We start from the raw sequence: 21,986 nt of genomic DNA on the forward strand, positions 1-21,986 counted from the left end.
CATTTTTAAAAGGTTTAGATAATTATATAAATAAAAGTGAAATTAAAGAGGAAAATGTATCAACAGTTCCCCTTCCTCACTGGATACCTTAAAAACAATTACCGTTATATTATTTGTTATAAAGATTTTTTGACAGTTTATATGACCCTATATAAAGGGCTCAGGTTATATTGCAAACGACGGTTTATATACGGTCATATAACCTGTAACAAATTTATAATACATCAAACTTGCCTTTTTGAGACAGAAGTGAGATTTCTTAGAAAATTAACAGCAGCCATGTGCATGTATATAAAACTATGTAAACGTCACGATTATCCAATGAAAAGTGACGTAACAAACGTGCAGTATTTTAAATCAAACAGTACAGCCTATGAAATTTCGAGAATTTGAATTTTAATAATTAATCATTGGTTTAAGACAGACATAGGTGTGCAATATCTGAATATGCATGTTTTTTCAGCAACTTCATTTTGGTTATTAATTCATAAGCGAATATATATATGTATGTACAAGGTCGGTACTTTTTATCAATAACAGCGTGGGTTTATCTGACCGCTGTTCTTATCGTCTTCAGGTAATTGAATTCCTGTGGTAATTACCGTCTGCTGTAGTGTGACATGCAATAGGACAATTGACTTTCTACGTTGTATTTCTTAATTAATATGTAAGTCAGCGTGTATGTAAATATTTAATGAAGAACTCGATGTAAATTCTTGTCAGGTAATTCAATCATTCCAATAATTATGAAACATTCATGAAGAACTATAATTCCCAAAGGATGTTTTCTCGTTCCGTACAGGCGCGGAATAATACAAATATTAACAAATTAATATTGTATTAAAAACAAATAAACAAAAAAATAATTTTACAAGTTTCATTGTTCATTTACGTGCTAAAGGACCATTATGAGTTTATATGAGGTCTAAATAATTGATATGAATAATATAATCATCGCAAGTAGTGAAATATTGGTTTTCTAGCCACTAGGTCTTACCACTAAGACAAGATACACCCCTGTGTTATAATCAAACACTAGCCTAGAAAATGTATATGTTAGTTACAAACACGAATTATCTTACAATGTAAATTACGTAAATAAGTCAGTCACACCTGAATAACTGACGCTGAAAAAGGATAGGAAATGCGAATTTTAAAGTCCAACTGGAAGTGAATCTTACTTAAATGGACTGACGTGAAAATCTCCCGATAAGAAAAGAATAGAAGAAGAAACAGAAAAAGAAGAAGAAGAAGAAGAAGAAAAAGAAGAAGAAGAGGAAAGAAAGAAAGAAAGAAAGAAAGAAAGAAGAAAGAAAGAAAGAAAGAAAGAAAGAAAGAAAGAAAAAAAGAAGAAGAAGAAAAAGAAGAAGAAAGAGCTTTATTTACAAAGAGAATATGAAAAAAGTGAAAAGGTTAAAGAAATCGAAAAATCTTGTGTCTGATGAAACTTTAGCATACGACACTAAAGTGTACATATACACGGACAGTGACAGTAGTTTGGATTATGATACAGAGTTAGAGGAAAACGGTAAATACTGTTTGTATACTTATTAATAAAGTGATGGTTTGAAGCTAAATGCTTACATCATATTGAATTTACGGCGAATATTGTAAATTAAGGCGTAGACAAATGCAATTACGAATTTTCAACAACTTCACACATATTGCTTTATTTTATTTATTCAACGTGTGCCATAAATTTAATACGGAATATAAACTTATCAAATATTTATATAATTGTTTTGTTTTTAAATCAAAAGCATATGGAAAATAGTTCCGTGTTAACGTTGTTATGTTGTAACCATAACAAATAATAAATGTAAGGAAAACGTTAAAGTGGATTGGTCTACCTACAGTGGCATATTTTCAATAAGTATTTCAAATATTGATGAAAATAATTGAAATGTTTTATTTGGATATTCTTACAAAATATTTCTTGAAAACAAATGGTTATCTAGTTCTAAGTAATTTAGAATGACAATTTATTTGATAAATAAAAATACTATGTTCTAGAACAAGTTATTATTTGCCATATGTAAATATGAATTGATGGACATCGTGTGATTACTGTATGTCATTAAAAATGATATGCCCAGCTTGATAGGCAGTTCTAAAAAATGGAAGCTTGAAAAGTAAAGTTTACAAATTCAGAAGGTAAAAGGACGTAAACTGATACCAACCATTGTTTTATATAAGCCAATTCAAAACATATGTATTAAATTTAGCCTCCTTATCAATAACAATAAGGCAATGGCACAATTTTAAAGTATGCCCTTTATTAAAAGAGCGGACAACTCTTTGTCTATTTCTCGTACGGGGAATTCTTTCCCCTTCTTTTACGAGAAAGGGACACATAGTTGTCCGAACTGTTTGTTTCCCGTTATTACGCCTTCTGCTTCGCCAAATAACGCCTTTTATGCGTTATAACACTTTTAATTTTTTATTACACCTTTTGTTTTGCGTTATTGTGCGTTTTTTTGTTGGCGTTATAACGCCTTTCTTATATTTCATTTGATTTCATTTGTTACTGTATGGATTTTATGAAGAGTTATTTAAACAGATCTCTTCAAAAGAAGTGTTCAGAAACTATCATTTCTTCCGTGATGTCTAGCTAAAACCAACTTATCACATCGATTAAAATGAAGTTTAAATTTAATAATTAAAATGTTCAATGATTTTTGTATAATAGACAGGACTGATTTTAAGAAAATATGAATGCTAGAGGCATTTTATAGTACAAGTGGTATCTTGAGTGTTTTAACCTAATACGGGTATGCTGAAGACGATGAGGGTGGATACCAAGAAAATAAAATTGACCTTGACCTTCAAAAGGTCAATTCAAAATGGCCGCTTAAAAATACTAAAATAGGTCATTAAAACTATGATACAATATGACGCAATTAATTATTCTTGTCAAAATCAAATGATTATTCAATATTCTCTAAGTTTATACAATTATTAAGTTAATTAATAACAAATTTCTAGTAATATATAAGGTTAACACGTAAAAATCACTCAAAAACAAGGTCATAAAGGTCATATATATTTTTATTTCGCAAAGCATGATTATTATTATCATGTAAGCTAAAACTACATTTCTTTGTTATACTAATATCATATTTAAGAATTTACTGAATAGATTTGATACTGAAGCTTTGAAAGAACTGTACTATGTTATGCAATAAAGCTCTCAATATTGTTTTAAATGTATATATTACCCCACACTCATGAATTGAGTGCCCATTCGTTATATGTACACATGCCAGTATTTGTCACAGTTTGAAACATTGGTTTGGATAAGTCGTTTAGTCTTTCAATATGTTGTTTTCTGGATTTTTGTTTACTGCTCAAGAATGTGATAAAGGCTTTGTCGGTCTTAAAAATAAAAACGATTAAAGGGCAGATAGGAATAAATTCAATTATTAGGATTTCCAAAATCGCTAGAAATCTCCATTCAGTCGGGTTTTCGTTCCTGAACAAAAGAGCTTATGTTTCTTCTCTTAATAGAAAGATCCCATATATTGTTTACTCAGTAGAAGCCCACACACTGGATTCAATGTTTGCGTATCAAGAAAGTAGTTAAATTCTATATAAAGATAACACGACAAAAACATGGTGGGTGGCATGCACATTAGGGGTCCCTTTTTGAGGTTTTTTGTCTTTCAATTTGTTATCATGTGGCATTAATATAGTATGCATTTTGAATGGCTTATGGGGGAAATGGTTGAATCTTGTTTAATAATTGAATATGTCGCCATCCAGGAACAGCAAAAATAACAATACATCTAGGTACGGTAATGTAAACAAGTGACTTGTAAGAAAATTAGGATTGACTGGTTTGGAGATTACTTAGGAAACATTTTTTTAATTAAGGGATTTTATGGATTCCACTGCAAAATAATAAGGCTATGAGCGTATCATGCCATTTTGATTTGATTTTGAACCTATTTTGGTCAAGGCTATCGGTAATTTGAGCTTTGGAAATTCAATAGCAAACGCAACTGTAACGCTTTCATTTACAAATCCCACAAGAATCAGCTAAACGCAATTGAGAACCTGGTGAATATTTAAAGTTTTGGCAAGCAGGTTATATACTTGCGCTGAGAAAGTTGTTAGCATTTATAAGCGTGGCTTGCTATAAAACAAGTCTATTAGGACACGTTAATCTATTACGGGTGGCTTAAAACTAACTTTAGTGATCCTAACACAATCAATTAAGCCAACTCATCGGTCAGTAAATACCAACAGGACTATTTGTCCATATTTTTGGGGGTAAACGCAGAAAATGTATGGTAGTTAGGGATTAGTGGTAGAGAAGTGGTGGTAAGAACTGATAAGCAATCATACGGTCATACGAGTCTTCTGATCACTCTCCTACAACTTTTATATGGGAAGCTCACTCTCAGATTAAATAATGTTGCCCTTGATGCTGAGTGTTTTGGGGACTTAGGTTGGTTATGGTACCTATAGGAAGGGAAATGTCCCAGCGAGTAATGGTGGGGGAAGAGTAGATTAAGGGTGGCTCAACCTCTGACCATTTAGTAATGTTGGGGGTAAGGATAACTGCAAGAAAAGCGTGCCTGAATTATATAAGTATACCCAGCGATTAAGTGGATCATAACATTTAGAAACAAATTGCTCAAATTTTACACGTCTTATGGGCTGTAGTAGCCATAATCAGATCTTGGGCAAATTACTTTCAAACGTAAGTGATTATTTTTTATTCTTTTACAACAGTTACAATGAATTACTCTAACTTGACAAAATAACATTATTTTCCATGGGTTATTATGATAACTTCTGATTACTTTCTATTGTCTCATTTTAAAATTGCAAAGACCTAGCTATTTTGTGTTTTATTAACAAATTTAGAAAATATTTGAATAACAAAACCTATGCAAATATGGAATATTTAGATGAGTATTCAAATACTTTTGTTTGTAATGAAATGAATGTATCACATACGTGTGATAATACAAAGCAAACTTTTTTGTTTGAATTCGGTATGTATGTACATACAATTTCATGCAGTAGTAATGTGTTGAATGGTTACAATTACAAAACTCTTGGGCAATTTTAGCCTGGATATGCATGTTGTAGTTTATCTGTTCGGCTGACATCACAGTAGAACACTTTGTCGTAACCTACTTTGTGCGAGCTTCATGTACAAGTTACTGTTATATTAAAAGAAAGCCAAAACGTTTGCATAATATAATGGCTTTTTTAAGGTTAATTATTTATAAATTGGTTGGTATAGGGTTTCTTGTGAAGAAAATTAAACGAGCATTTAGCAGAATTTGAAGTCATAACCATGACATCTCATTCGATGACAAATTCACAGGGCGATAAATGTTGCTGCAAACGAAAATACTTTTTTCTTAGTCTGGCCAAGGGCTCGGAAGTTTTTGATTCAATATGAGTTTTATAATATGCTTTATTAATTAACTGTGCAATATTGGGCGCATTAGCACTTGCAATTCAGAGCTGATACATTTTCACCATGACATTATGAATAGAAAACTCAATCATCATGAAAAAACATCCATAACGTGATAAGTCGGCCGTTATAAGATTCAGACATTCTGACTGACTGTTTGACATGGTCATTATGAAGCTCACGCTAAACATTGAAAAATCCAATGCCATTTCGTTATTTATAATAATTAAAGGTTTAAGTTTAAACATATTTATTCTCAGAATATGTACATAATAACATTTGAAATATATTCACATACAAAATTTGACAATATTCAAAGAAGAGGATTAGAACGAAAGACTAGGTCTAATAGAATTCTTTTCCTTTTAGTTGTAAAATATTTCGGTGTCGAACTGGTGATGTAAAATTTTCTGAGAAAAATATATATTAATATACATATAATAGAAACAAATATACAGTCGAACTTCGTTTGCTCGAACTCGGGGGGCCTGTGCAAATTTGTTCGAGAGATCGGTAGTTCAAGCCAACCGAGGTTGAAATATTATTACGTTGATCACATGCCTAAAGGTTTTCTAGCAATTAAAGGTTTTCATAATTGTACTCTTATTTAGCTTGAATCCTTTGGCTTTATAACAATGTCATTATGAAAAGAAACTCCAATTATTGACATCATAGTAACATAGCTTTTTCCTAATGTTGTTGCTTATGAGTCAATAAATAAAATTTGTAAGTCGCTGGATAGGGCATTTTAACTAGGATCAAAATATAATCCTCTAGATGCTCATGCAGTTCAGGTGGTAGATATGTAGATGTGTATTTAGATGATGCATTAGTCTCAAGATGAAGCCTCATTCACTGACATCTGACTTGGAAACCAGTTCATGCATGGGAGGATAGGGTTGTTTGACAGTAATAAGAAATCCTTTAGTGAAGCAAAATTTAATCCAAGCTGTTATATAAGCGTTATTGGTTTTAAATTTCTTATGACAATATTAATCATCCTACTTAATATTTCCTGAATTTCAATATTGCAATAAGTGAATTGCATTGGACAGCTCTGAGGAGTAAGGGTAAACTATTTAGAAATTTCTCATGTGGTTAGTCAAGTTTAAAAACCTTGTTGAAAGAAATACTGGCATATAGTGCTATGCAAATATAACTAGGAATCTGAGTAGCCACTCTATATGCTTGCATAGAGTGCCAGATAAAATACTTGAATGCTTTATATTTAGCAGATAGGGCAGGGAAGAGTGAAGTGTTCGCTGCGTAAACCGTAAATATAGTGATTGTTCAATGGAGTACAGACTTTCTAGAATTTTTATCTCTTACATTCTAGTCTCTTATGTTTAAATGCCTTAACATATTCAGTAATATCTTTAATATTACTTCTATATTACTACTATATTGGCCTATAGAAAAATGTCCGACATCTTTGATTTTTCGGCCATATTGGATTTTTTTTTTAATTCTGTTTTGGTGTCTAATTTGTTTTTACCTAAACATGCTTTGTGACAAATTTCAGGCTTTTCCTATCTTTAAAAGTTTTATTTGATATATCATCCATTTATGATAAAGAATTTGGCGGTTCCTATATTGGCCTTAAGAAAATGTCCGCCATCTTGGATTTTTTTCGGCCATATTGGATTGGCTTTTTTTAATTCTGTTTTGGTGTTTAATTTGTTTTTACCTAAAGATGCTTTGTGACACATTTCAGGCTTTTCCTTTCATTAAAGTTTTATCTGATATATCATCCATTTATGATAAAGAAATTTGGCGGCCATTTTAGTGGTCATTTTAAATAGCCATTTCAATGGTCAAGATCAAGTTTTTCAGTTTGGTATCCACCTTAATCGGATTCAGCATACCTTAAATAGGTAAAATACACCAAGATACCACTTGTACTACAAAATGCCTCTAGCATCTTATAGAGGGCCAAATTCTCAAAGTCAGTCCTGTCTATAAAAGACGTTTCAAGTTACTTATTTTAAAAGCAACTTATCATTCATTTGAATTTCGAAATCATAATTATTTTTTTTACAGAAGAAAGCATAACACAGAGATATGAAGAGAAAAACAAAAGGCAGGAGGAAGAGAATTTTGGGATTGGTCACGTGTCCTATGAAGACGCCTGCTTCAATCTAAAAATAGTACCGATTCGGAGGATTTCGGAACAACTTCCGCTTAAAGACATGCGTCTTCAACATATTGGAATAAATTGCAGTCATTGCAAAGCGCTTGCTTGTGCATTATGGGTAAGTTGGTTACATAGCACGTGACCATAAATGACAATGTCATAATTCGCGAAAAGTGTATAGAAAATAAGAAACGGATTTTATGTTTATACGAGAAATGAAAACAACGTACAAAATGAGCAAGTGAAACAACAACAATAACAACAACAACAATAACAACAACAAAAAGCAACAACAACGACAGCAAAAACAACACTTGTAGCCGTAAAAGCATTCGGCAACAGACGCAATTAAGAGCGTTAGAATATAATATAATGTTTTTCTTTGTTCTTCTTTAGCATTTCACTTAAACGCTTGCTTGTGGCATTAAAAAGTTAATACAAATATAATTAAGACAAAAACAACATCACTAATTTGCAACAATGTCGCGTTATCACACCAAATACAATCCGGTTTGTTTATCTTACAGAACAACACCTGTATTGAAAGTATAGAACTGGAAGACAATGGTTTAGTTGGTGAAAACTTGGTACCAATCATCAATGTAGTGAGGACCAATTCAAATATTAAAAGCTTGGTTTGTAAATCATGAAATAATATATAGATCTAAATGTATTTGACATATTTGTTCATTTGTGTTTTAACTAAGCCACATTTGTAGTTTCGTTGCTTTGTTATTTTTTTTTTTGAAGGATTTGCAGTGGTCAATAAGGAACAACGTCCGTTGTTACCCATCATTCTGGTTGGTAATATTGGTAATAGCAAATTAAGAAGGTCTTTGTATGATTATCAAAATAATTCAACAAGTTTGCATCATTTACAATAATTTTACATACTTTATTCTTTACCTTTAAGCTAAATAACAAATGCCTACTTAATTGCGCATAGTGAAATAAATTACATCTTTCACGAATTACACGAATTACACGAAAACTTTTGTCCTTTTTTTGTGTTGTTTTTGGTTTTATTTATACTGGGCGCCGGTTTCCCATATGTCCCAGACTAGTCGGCCTCTATTACGATTGCTGGTAACGTAGAGCCTGCAACGGAGGACTTATTCGCCTGCAACGTCGTCGATGTCGTAGAGCCGCGACGGAGGTCTTTTCAAGCTGTCGATCGTCGTAGACCTTCTCTAGGACCAAATTCCTCGCTTCATGAACAAATGACAATAGAGGAAAGGCACCTCTTCCGGGAGCAGCAGCTCTCTTTAGGGCCACACCCTTCGTCGTTGGTTAGGTCACACCAGCTAAGTGACCTAACTAGGTCACCCATCTGGTGTGACCTATGCCTTCCGAGCGACGTGCACGCCACGAAGGGAAGTCGGAAGAAAACTTTTTTTTGTTCTTTAGTTTACTAGTATTTGTTTTATATGTATAATATAACAGCTTCGCAATGGTTTGGAAATCTATGTAAAAAGAATTACGTAATGCCCATCTCCATGGTTTTAGAAAAATCATCATAATGTTTTTCGTTTAATTTTGATGCGTACATAAAGAGAAATGGCAAATATTTGAAGAAAAGGAATACTTATGGTTGTTTTAAAACAGCAATATTTGTCACGTGAAAGGAATCTGAATTATACTCGTAATATCATCAATTTTGATCTTTTCTTATGCAAGATCATTTTGGCAGAAAATCTCAAGCTTTTTGTCCGAAACAAAGAGTATATTATATGTTTTCGCATCATCGGTAACCCAGGCCATTTACCTATACTAGCATCGGTATTTTATGTAGTATGTATGGAATATGTTCCGTGGATTCAGAGACAATGATATTTTCGTAGGACACTGATTTTACAGAGAAAAGGACACAAATGTTATAATCTGCATATGACATAAGTTTTATGTAATAAGTGCATAGCAGATTTAATATTTAATGAGCTATATTTTCAGAGTTTATCAGAAAATGAAATACAAGTAGTTGGTGCAATGGCTCTTGACGAGATTTTGCGAGAAACAACGTGTTTGACACACATCAATCTATCCGGTAAAATTGCTTTGTGTTTAATTTATTTCTTTTCACTAATTTTACAATAACTCTTAGCTACGAGTACCACAATCTTTCAGTGTTGCATATCTTTGCGATTTTGAAAGAAAAATAAATTTTGTAACTTGTTAAAATGTTAAACACAATGGGAATAACAATCAGTCTTGCTTATGATTCATTTTCAACTAAAATAATCTGAACTGAATGTTGTTGTTCTTCATTATAAATATCATGTTCTTTTGAACTCAAATATATATAATTAAATCAAATAATTCCATCATTTTAAATAGAACAGAAAATCTAAAATAAATGACATAAATATTTACTCAACTTCTTTAATCATATCTAAATAACTCTGTTTAGCTTTTCAGAGAAATATTTCAAGTATTACCTCCCTTTATTCAACTAATTGGATGTGCGTTTGTCGATAAACAGGATTTAAATAATAGTGGAAAATCTATTTGCAGATTTGCAAGACAATAATTTAATTGTAAACTTTTTTGGCATTTGCGCTAGAAAAACAAATCCTTTTTTTTAATGTTAAATTTTTAAAAAGTTTGTTGTGGAATCAAATAAAGCTCATTCCGTATTGTCGACCTTGGTAGTTTTTGTTGTCACTGTACAAAGTAGAATATTATACTGCTAAAAGAACTTTAATTATGGACAGATAAATCCAAGAGCAGGTTTTCCTATATGAATGCCGTGCATTTTGTTACTATTTAGCAAACGTCACAAACTTTTAAATGTTTTAGTTAACAGCTTTGTATTTTAATGGTTATAGGAACAAAGTTGGGCGACAGGGAGTGTGAGTTCATAGCAGCAGGATTACAAAATAATAACAGTGTAAGATGGTTGAACCTTAGTCACAATATAATAGGAACTGGTGGTAGTAAGAAACTAGGACGAGCGATTGGTTAGTATCCAATTAATCGATTAATTATCGATAAGGTTTTATATTGGGAAACCAACCAATACCAGAAGGTGGCAAATCCTTAAGTCTTAGAAATTCTTAAAGTATTTATACCTTTATGTATAACATGAAAAATGCATGTAACTATACATAACTCATTGAAAGTTGTCATTAAAACATTAAACAATGGACTTTGATCTACTGGTTATGATAAAAAAGAATTATTTTGCTTAAGGATCTTACACCGGCTGCAGGTTCAGACCGGAATATCTAGCTCGAGGGTAACTGATTACGGCGGTAACGAGACTACAGAATTTCCGCTTAACAGCTACCAGAGAGCTAGATATTCCTGTCTGCTGTCTTTTTCTTATTACATATTTACGGGTTTATGTACGTATCAAACGTTTTTAACTATCGTTAGCTGTGTAAGTTGTCACCTAACGAATACAGCTCACCATAAGCTGTATACGTTTTAGCCTACGTTTGCAGGTTTCATGAAAGCTATATACGTCGTAAACCGTATACGGTGCAACAAAGCGCTGTAAATGCACGTCCTGGGTGTTATAACCATGCTGACATATACATGAAGGTGATGGGAAATGTATAGCTCTGGTTCGGTCTCTGTGGATAAGAAGTCCAAAACTATACTCCCTAAATATGTCTTTGACTGTCATAATAATTATTTAAATCATCAGCAGTACCATTGCCATCCTCATCATCATCATCATCATTATCATCATCATCGTCATCAAATCATCATCATCATAATCAAATCATCATCATCATCAAATTATCATCATCATCATCATTATAATCATCATATATTCTGTAAAATTCGCGATTGAATCAAACGTAAAACCACGTAATGTTGCCAACTATTTCTGTGTACAAACAGGGGACACAACTTCTTTGCAGTCTTTAAACCTTAGTTGGAATCATATAAGAATGGAAGGTGCAGTTGGTATACTAAAAGGGTTACAGGTAAATAATTCGTTTACTCTGATTTATTTGTATATTGGATTACCCTGCTTAAAATTTGCAATTTAACAATGTCAATGTATGAGGTTTTAATATAGAAGCTTAAAGAAAGGAGTAAGAAATACGTTTTTTTTATGCATATTTTAATCGTTATTTAGAAATTCATGTAGATTGTAAATGCCGTTTGCAATGTGGAAATTGATTTTCTTTGTTCACTTCCTATTATTTTATTTTAAAACTTATGAAAATTATCATGAATCTGATTGCATGCTGCTTTAAACTAACTCCGCACGTTCCTCATGCTTAACATTAAATTTTGCTAAAGAAGGACAAACTACTTTAAAATAGGAATTGCCGGTGCACAAGACACCAATGTGAAATTTACCTTACACTCCTTGTATTCATAATGCAAAAATCGATTTTGATATCCTGAATATAATTAAAATAACTGTAGATTTTCTATCTCTAAAATAACCTGAATGTTCTGTTTTTATGAGTATCTGAATCGTTTTAGCATTATCCTTCCAGAAAAATAATTCATTAATCAATGTGGACCTAAGTATGAACGGACTCGGGTTCGAAGGAAGTCTGGCATTGGAAGATACCTTACGAGAAAACACATGTTTGAAATATCTTGATATAAGCAATAACAGAATAAACTGGGAAGGTGTGTCTTATGTTGCCAAAGGCCTGAAAAAGAACTCAACACTGCAGATGCTGAAAGTAAGATATGTTCCAATTTACACCGTTAAAGGCCCATAATGTCTCAGAAATGCTCTCATTTTATTTCTGAAAAAGAAAAGAAAAAACAATTTTTTGTTATAGAATCTACCTTAAAAGTTTCCAAAAACAAACTCAATTGCTTTATTTGATTTATAGATATATACATACATCTTTAGTTCTGTGTGCAGTTAGTATAATTATAGTAAATAAGTATTTTGTATGGAAGTCAAATTACTACTTTATTTACATTTTGCTACCTTTACGACACATAACTGCCTGTTCAGGGTTACTTTTTCAGTTGTAAAACATCTTCATGCACTGAATCTATTTTATAAACATTATTAAACACATGTTTGACATTTCCAAAGATTTTTTAATGGATTTCTGATGCATAATGTGCCTTTAATTAAAGTCTGCAAGACATTGATATATCAAATATGCTTTTATGCAAATCATAAATATTCCGTTTACCATATTTGCTATTTTCAAAGAATTTTCTATGATCGCATACATATACATCACAATTATTTTATGTCTGGTCCCGAAAGAGAGATAGAAAATAACTATTAATTATTTCATTTAAATTCAGTAATTAAACGTTGATTTATTAGCGCCCTGTTGTCATAAGTATTATATAAAATATATAATTATGTGCGTATGCTAGCATCGTTTTTTTTTCAAAAATAATTAAGATGAAAGTTAATAACCTGCATGCCTATGCTTGGCTACATTCATAACCAAAATTAGTTTTAACAAATAGCGAGAATAATGAATAGTTAGTTAATAGGGTGTATTTCCGTTACATACGTTTAAACTTATTTCATTGCTACAGGTACAGGTTCAACAACCAATATATAATTCATAAAAGAGGAAATTGTTTGCCCAACATTAAACAAACTTCATTTCGATTCCCTTCACATAACTTTCAAGCACATAAATAAATTACCATTTAATCATGTTTTCCATAAACTGAATTGCTTTTGTGCGCTTGGACGCACAAAATGGTTGCATATTTGATTATGTTTTCTTCCAATCCTATAACATCCAGTGAAAAAATATTTATCACACACCCGTGCCGATTTTGCGACTCCGTAAAAATGGTATTGCACGGCCGTGCATATTATATGTTATTTTGGTTTTGGAGTGATATATGTGGATATATTACCTGCTAAGATTTTATATCAGGCGAGGGTGATATTTTATCTTGGCAGGTAATATATCCACATATATCACTCCAAAACCCAAATAATAATTTTATTACCCTTCCCCTGTCGAGTTTAGACGATTTTTTTAACAAATCATTGCTGTTTCAAATGAAACGTCGAAATAAGATTCCCTTTAGGGTACCCCTTCATCACAACATGACGTCACATAAATACATGACGTATTTTTATGCTCTCCGAAAAATTTCGGGGGAGCAATTAGTCGCCGCCTTGTCCGTCCGTCCATCCGTCCGTCCGTCCGTCTTTCCGTCCGTCCGTCCCCTTTTCTTGTCTGGGACATAACTTTGAAACAACAAGAGGTATCAACATGAAACTTTGTAGGTAGATAGATCTCATTGAGTAGGTGTGCAGTACACAAGAACCGTAACTCTGCCTTGCCTAATTTTTGAATTATTCCCCTTTGTTTATTTTTACACTTTGAACTTTGTCCGGGACATAACTCTAAAAGTATAAGTGGTATCAACACGAAACATTGTAGGTAGATAGATCTCATTGAGTAGGTGTGCAGTGCACAAGAACCGTAACTCTGCCTTGCCTAATTTTTGAATTATCCCCCTTTGTTTATTTTACACTTTGAACTTTGTCCGGGACATAACTCTAAAGGTATAAGAGGTATCAACATGAAAATTTGTAGGTGGATAGATCTCATTGAGTAGGTGTGCAGTGCTTAGGAACCGTAACTCTGCCTTGCCTTATTTTTTAATTATCCCCCTTTGTTTATTTTACACTTTGAACTTTGTCCAGGACATAACTCTAAAAGTATAATAGGTATCAACATGAAACTTTGTAGGTAGATAGATCTCATTGAGTAGGTGTGCAGTGAACAAGAACCGTAACTCTGTCTTGCCTAATTTTTGAATTTTTCCTCCTTTGTTTATTTTTACACTTTGAACTTTGTCCGGGACATAACTCTAAATGTATAAGAGGTATCAACATGAAACTTTGTAGGTAGATAGATTTCATAGAGTAGGTGTGCAGTGCACAAAAACCGTAACTCTGCCTTGCCTGTTTGAATTATCCCCCTTTTTTATTTTACACTTTGAACTTTGTCTGGGACATAACTCTAAAACTATAAGTGGTATCAACACGAAACTTTGTAGGTAGATAGATCTCATTGAGTAGGTGTGCAATACACAAGAACCGTAACTCTGCCTTGCCTAATTTTTGAATTATCCTCTTTGTTTATTTTTACACTTTGAACTTTTTCCGGGACATAACTCTAAAAGTATAAGAGGTATCAACATGAAACTTTGTATGTAGATATATATCATTGAATAGGTGTGCAGTGCACAAGAACCGTAACTCTGCCTTGCCTAATTTTTGAATTATCCCCCTTTGTTTATTTGACACTTTGAACTTTGTCCGGGACATAACTCTAAAAGTATAAGGGGTATCAACATGAAACTTTGTAGGTAGATAGATCCCATTGAGTAGGTGTGCAGTGCACAAAAACCGTAACCCTGCCTTGCTTAATTTTTTAATTATCCCCCTTTGTTTATTTTACACTTTGAACTTTGTCCAGGACATAACTCTAAAAGTATAAGAGGTATCAACATGAAATTTTGTAGGTAGATAGATCTCATTGAGTAAGTGTGCAGTGTCTAAGAACCGTAACTCTGCCTTGCCTAATTTTTGAATTATCCCCCTTTGTTTATTTTACACTTTGAACTTTGTCCAGGACATAACTCTAAACGTATAATAGGTATCAACATGAAATTTTGTAGGTAGATAGATCTCATTGAGTAAGTGTGCAGTGTCTAAGAACCGTAACTCTGCCTTGCCTAATTTTTGAATTATCCCCTTTGTTTATTTTTACACTTTGAACTTTTTCCGGGACATAACTCTAAATGTATAAGAGGTATCAACATGAAACTTTGTAGGTAGATAGATTTCATAGAGTAGGTGTGCAGTGCACAAAAACCGTAACTCTGCCTTGCCTGTTTGAATTATCCCCCTTTTTTATTTTACACTTTGAACTTTGTCTGGGACATAACTCTAAAACTATAAGTGGTATCAACACGAAACTTTGTAGGTAGATAGATCTCATTGAGTAGGTGTGCAGTACACAAGAACCGTAACTCTGCCTTGCCTAATTTTTGAATTATCCCCTTTGTTTATTTTTACACTTTGAACTTTTTCCGGGACATAACTCTAAAAGTATAAGAGGTATCAACATGAAACTTTGTAGGTAGATAGATATCATTGAATAGGTGTGCAGTGCACAAGAACCGTAACTCTGCCTTGCCTAATTTTTGAATTATCCCCCTTTGTTTATTTTACACTTTGAACTTTGTCCGGGACATAACTCTAAAAGTATAAGGGGTATCAACATGAAACTTTGTAGGTAGATAGATCCCATTGAGTAGGTGTGCAGTGCACAAAAACCGTAACCCTGCCTTGCTTAATTTTTTAATTATCCCCCTTTGTTTATTTTACACTTTGAACTTTGTCCAGGACATAACTCTAAAAGTATAAGAGGTATCAACATGAAATTTTGTAGGTAGATAGATCTCATTGAGTAAGTGTGCAGTGTCTAAGAACCGTAACTCTGCCTTGCCTAATTTTTGAATTATCCCCCTTTGTTTATTTTACACTTTGAACTTTGTCCAGGACATAACTCTAAACGTATAATAGGTATCAACATGAAATTTTGTAGGTAGATAGATCTCATTGAGTAGGTGTGCAGTGCACAAAAACCGTAACTCTGCCTTGCCTAATTTTTGAATTATTCCCCTTTGTTTATTTTCACACTTTGAACTTTGTCCAGGACATAACTCTAAACGTATAATAGGTATCAACATGAAACTTTGTAGGTAGATAAATCTCATTGAGTAAGTGTGCAGTGTCTAAGAACCGTAACTCTGCCTTGCCTAATTTTTGAATTATCCCCCTTTGTTTATTTTACACTTTGAACTTTGTCCAGGACATAACTCTAAACGTATAATAGGTATCAACATGAAACTTTGTAGGTAGATAGATCTCATTGAGTAGGTGTGCAGTGCACAAAAACCGTAACTCTGCCTTGCCTAATTTTTGAATTATCCCCCTTTTTTATTTTACACTTTGAACTTTGTCTGGGACATAACTCTAAAACTATAAGTGGTATCAACACGAAACTTTGTAGGTGGATAGATCTCATTGAGTAGGTGTACAGTGCACAAGAACCGTAACTCTGCCTTTTCTAATTTTTTAATTATCCTCCTTTGTTTATTTTACACTTTGAACTTTGTCCAGGACATAACTCTAAAAGTATAAGAGGTATCAACATGAAAATTTGTAGGTAGATAGATCTCATTGAGTAAGTGTGCAGTGTCTAAGAACCGTAACTCTGCCTTGCCTAATTTTTGAATTATCCCCCTTTGTTTATTTTACACTTTGAACTTTGTCCAGGACATAACTCTAAACGTATAATAGGTATCAACATGAAATTTTGTAGGTAGATAGATCTCATTGAGTAAGTGTGCAGTGTCTAAGAACCGTAACTCTGCCTTGCCTAATTTTTGAATTATCCCCCTTTGTTTATTTTACACTTTGAACTTTGTCCAGGACATAACTCTAAACGTATAATAGGTATCAACATGAAACTTTGTAGGTAGATAGATCTCATTGAGTAAGTGTGCAGTGTCTAAGAACCGTAACCCTGCCTTGCCTAATTTTTGAATAATCCCCCTTTGTTTATTTTACACTTTGAACTTTGTCCAGGACATAACTCTAAACGTATAATAGGTATCAACATGAAACTTTGTAGGTAGATAGATCTCATTGAGTAGGTGTGCAGTGCACAAAAACCGTAACTCTGCCTTGCCTAATTTTTGATTTATATTCCTTTTTTATTTTACACTTTGAACTTTGTCTGGGACATAACTCTAAAACTATAAGTGGTATCAACACGAAACTTTGTAGGTGGATAGATCTCATTGAGTAGGTGTACAGTGCACAAGAACCGTAACTCTGCCTTTCCTAATTTTTGAATAATTCCCCTTTGTTTATTTTTACACTTTGAACTTTGTCCAGGACATAACTGTCAAACTACAAGAGGTATCAACATGAAACTTTGTAGGTAGATAGATCTCATTGAGTAGGTGTACAGTGCACAAGAACTATAACTCTGCCTTACCTAATTTTTGAATTATTCCCCTTTGTTTATTTTACACTTTGAACTTTGTCCAGGACATAACTCTAAAACTATAATAGGTATCAACATGCAACTTTGTAGGTAGATAGATCTCATTAAGTAGGTTTGCAGTGCACAAGAACTGCTTTTGGAGTTATTGCCCTTTGTTCATTTTGACACTTTGAACTTTGTGGGGGACATTACTCTAAAATTATAAGAGATATCAACATGAAACTTTGTAGATAGATAGGTCTCATTGAGTGGAAGTGCAATGCTTAAGAATCATTACTCTGCCTTGCCTTATTTTGAAGTTATTGCCCTTTGTTTATTTTTACTTTTTGACTTTTGTCTGGGACATAACTTTAAAACTATTAGAGATAAACATGAAACTTTGTAGGTAGCTAGATATAATTGGATAGAACTGCAATGCTTAAAGAACCTAAACAAAGCCTGGTCTTATTTTGGAGTTATTGCCCTTTGTTCATTTTAACACTTTGAATTTTACCCGGGACATAACTCTGATATCATCAGGAAACTTTATAGATAGATAGATCTCATTGAATAGAAGTGTAGTGCAAAAAGACATAACTCAGCCTTGCCCTATTTTGGACTTTTTGCCTTTTCTTCGTTTTTTTATACTTTCCTGTGTCCAGAACCTTCTCGGGGAGCATCACCCGGTTCAACCGGTTCTTGTTTCCTGTAGCTAACGAATGTAAACAAGAGAAAAGGAGTAGTCTATTGAACGCACTTTTTTGTAATTAATATCAAGCTTTCACAAGGTCATATTTGTTTTCAATACTGATGAGAATATGTATCATTAATCTACTTTGGTAAATATTTATCATTTGACAGTTAAAAAGTGCTTGTAAATCGGAATTTACACAGCGTAAAATCGAACCGTACGCGCATCACCTCAGCGCATGTTGTTTACAATGTTGGGTACCCAACGGGGAAATTCACTGTGTATATTACCCGTCTGGCTCGGTAATATCAATTTCTTTCGGGTGATCAATATCCAATCAAAAAGGCGGAAAAAATCTGGAAGGGTAATAAATTTTGACGTGACGTCATTAGCGTTATACAAACATAGTGTAAAGACGCGCTAATTGTTAGCGTTATACTATAGGCGCGTCAGTGAAAAATGACTCTTTTTTCACTTTAAACGGTCTTTATTTTGGGTGTGTGATAAATAGAATATTAAATTCGTGTAAGTTCCTTACTGAATTTATTGCACTCGTTCAATAAAATTATATTATGCTCGCCAGAGGCTCGCATAATATAATTTTATTTAACTCGTGCAATAAATTAAGTATTGAACTAACACTCATTCAATGTCCTCTATGTATTTCATAGAAAAATAAAACATAATTGAAGCCAAATGGAAACGACGTTTGTTTTGCAGTTTTACTATGGAAGCCGAGTCACGCCATTTCATATAAACACGTTGTCGTGGCGACAAATATTCGAACGTTTTGTCCAACTTAAAAATACAAAACACTTATGGCAAAAACACGACTTATTTCTCCTACCATCCTTTTGACTTTTCTCATTTTGTTACGAAAAAATAGCATGGCACGTATTGGCCAATGTATTAAGTTTTGAACCACTGCTATTGAAACATAAAATGCAATATAGATTATTCTGACTTTTTCTGATTCTTTTTTTCAGATTGGCAGTAATCCTATTAATATGGAGGGTTGTTATGAACTGTTGAAAGCTGTCGCTTCCAGAAAGAGTCAAATCTTGCATATAGCACTAGATGTAAATATATATTTATTTTATACCTATATGTATACGTTTTCTGGTGAAAATATAGCCATTTTTGACTGAAAATATACAAAATTCCATACTTTGTACTCAACAACTAGTCTGTGTTATATGTCAAATCTTGTGTGTAAACGTTCGTACATTTTCGTGTTTCCGGAACCTGCCGAGCGATAAAAGGAAAACCCATGTTTATTTATTTGCAGTATAAATTTGTCAAACATACCACACCATAGTTGTAAATAACAAATTGAGATTAAGAAATGCATATTATTTTACAGTAATTTAAAATGTAAAAATGTTTCAATAAATATGCTTTGAATTATGTTTTAGTAATTGTTAACGCGTTACTGTTTTACCGAAACAAGGAGAGCGATAAAAACCATTAGAATACCACATTCATATAATATACGGTATCGTGATATTCATTAAAATGAACTGAGATCATTTTCTATATCAACATTCCGCATTAGAAATCTTATATTGAAATTCATTACTTTTATATATCGCACTTGTCAAAAAAAACCTAAGGGCATAACCAATAACAGGCTTACAAACCTGCGAGATTTTTTTAAAGGGTCTTTTCATTGCACACGATGGACCTCCTCCTTTCTACATATTTTGTCATAATGACCCGCGACAAATATCTAACCTAATTTCCCTAGCTTAATGCCGCTGAAATATTACTGGACAGAATAATTTTTGTGTGCCAAATTACCAAAATATGTAAAGCGTTGCAACGCCTTTTATTCAAATCGGGCTAAGAATCGCACAAAAATAGATTTTTAATTTAATTTTAAGTATATTTCTCTGTTATCCTTTACAGATTTTTCCATTTTAAGTATTTCACTTGATTTTTGAATGATATTTAAAATTGTATGTTTTTGGCCTTTGAACTTCAGTGGTGTTCTTTTAATCAACTAGCTGCCGTGTATAAACTTAGGCATATAAACTTAGGCCTATATCAAGACAAAAAGGTTTAAAAAAGAAAAGAAAAAAAGTAGAATTAGTTTGTCAATAATACTAACAATGTTTAGGGCAGTAGACAATAACGCTTTATTTTGAAATTCATAAAATTTTAATGTATTTAAACAAAGCCATCAGTCTTTTTTGACATACAATTTATCACTATTCACATTTATTTTTACCATATCATCACAGCTCGATAAAACATATTTTATAAAAGAATAATTAACTTGAGATTTGAGTAGTTTTCATGAATACTTTATAGAATATCCCCGTGAATGGCGCTGTTTTAACGGTGGCCAATGACATAATGAAGACCCGGCAGTTCTCGATTACTCATGGTGGAATTCTTGATACGAGGGACGTTGTTGGCATCAGAAAAGGTAAAAGTGTAGTCCACTTTCTACATTATAGACTTTAAAAATCGCACGTGTTCGTACTGAAGTATTAAGTAAGTAAAGAAATTGTGTGTAATAACGGAATGCGTTACAAATATATCCATACACATAGATATATTTTCTATAGAAGAACGCCCGGCCCTTTGGTTCTATAAGTCACCTTAGCTGAGGATATAGGTTCCTCATCCTTGAACAAACATAGTAAACTTATATTAAAAAGTATCAGGCATTTACGGGCAGTTCAATTGTACAATATGACACAAACTTATGAATAATGAATCATGATACATCTTACAATAATAGGTGTGCCATTTATACCGAGTTTTATCACTTTATTTTGGTGTAAAGCGTTTTAGAGAATTCTGTACTAAACATACTACTAAGAGATTCAGATCTTCCCGTAAAAAACGGGCATCTTTAGGCATTACGACAATACTTCACTTTTCCGATGTAGATCTATTACGATAACAATAATCGGACATTTCCGATTTACGATAAAAAATATAATTGTGCATTTACGACGAATTACGATGCCAGTAATCGGATAGTCCGTTTTACAATAAAAATTAGAATCGGGCATTTCCGATGTATCACGATAAAAAAACGAACATTTCCGATAAACATGTATCAAATAAATATCAATTATCACCTCTTGTCTAATACATTCTTTTTCAGGAACCCTGTGATATAGGATAAGTACATTTTTCTCTCGCCCATCTACAAATGCAGGGCATATTGCTAAGGCATATGTATTGCACTTGCTTAGAACGTTAAATTTTTGAACTTAATTATATAATTCACGAAGTGCATTTGAGTATGGTCGTGTAAACGTCCGCTTCTGATACTGGCTTTAACCCTATATGTTTAATATCTTCAATTGCAGTCTATACAAAACCATTATTTTTTTATCATTTTCATGGAAAATTTCAAGTACTGACTAATTAGCCATGAACGCAGATCATGGTCTGACGGCACGAATTATCTGGCTGACCTTGACCTGTACTGCCTGCATGCGTAGAATTAACTGTCACTAGGAGACTTAGTTTGGAGTAAAGTTTTTTTTCTTATTTCTTTCAGTGAAACCAGAGGACCCAATAACAATTGTTGTACGGTATCTAGGAACCGTAGGTATCCGGATAATCGACCTGTTCCGGATGTTTGACTCTGATAATGATGGCCAGGTCTCAAGAAGGGAGTTCATCCGCGGACTTAAAGTAATCATTTCCTGTTTTCATATGGTAACAATTGAAAATTAACTTATATAACGGAGATATGCCAATGCCAATATCTCATTA

The 21,986-nt window shown here is 32.9% G+C and overlaps 1 protein-coding gene across 1 annotated transcript; it reads left to right on the plus strand.

Annotated features, from left to right (window-relative positions):
• Positions 1-1,328: 1,328 nt before the first annotated feature.
• On the plus strand, positions 1,329-21,905 carry LOC132759337 (leucine-rich repeat-containing protein 74B-like; the record flags this gene model as incomplete). The annotated part of the gene is given in 10 exon segments (XM_060751092.1): positions 1,329-1,528; positions 7,478-7,689; positions 8,099-8,206; positions 9,522-9,615; positions 10,397-10,528; positions 11,421-11,506; positions 12,032-12,226; positions 19,232-19,324; positions 20,559-20,676; positions 21,769-21,905. Coding segments are annotated over 10 exon segments (1,308 nt in total), but the record flags the coding sequence as incomplete, so codon positions are not given.
• Between the last annotated feature and the right edge of the window lie 81 nt (positions 21,906-21,986).

Source organism: Ruditapes philippinarum, unplaced genomic scaffold (assembly GCF_026571515.1).
Source record: "Ruditapes philippinarum isolate M1 unplaced genomic scaffold, ASM2657151v2 ctg9513_1_1_1_1, whole genome shotgun sequence".
Classification (NCBI taxonomy): Eukaryota; Metazoa; Mollusca; class Bivalvia; order Venerida; family Veneridae; genus Ruditapes; species Ruditapes philippinarum.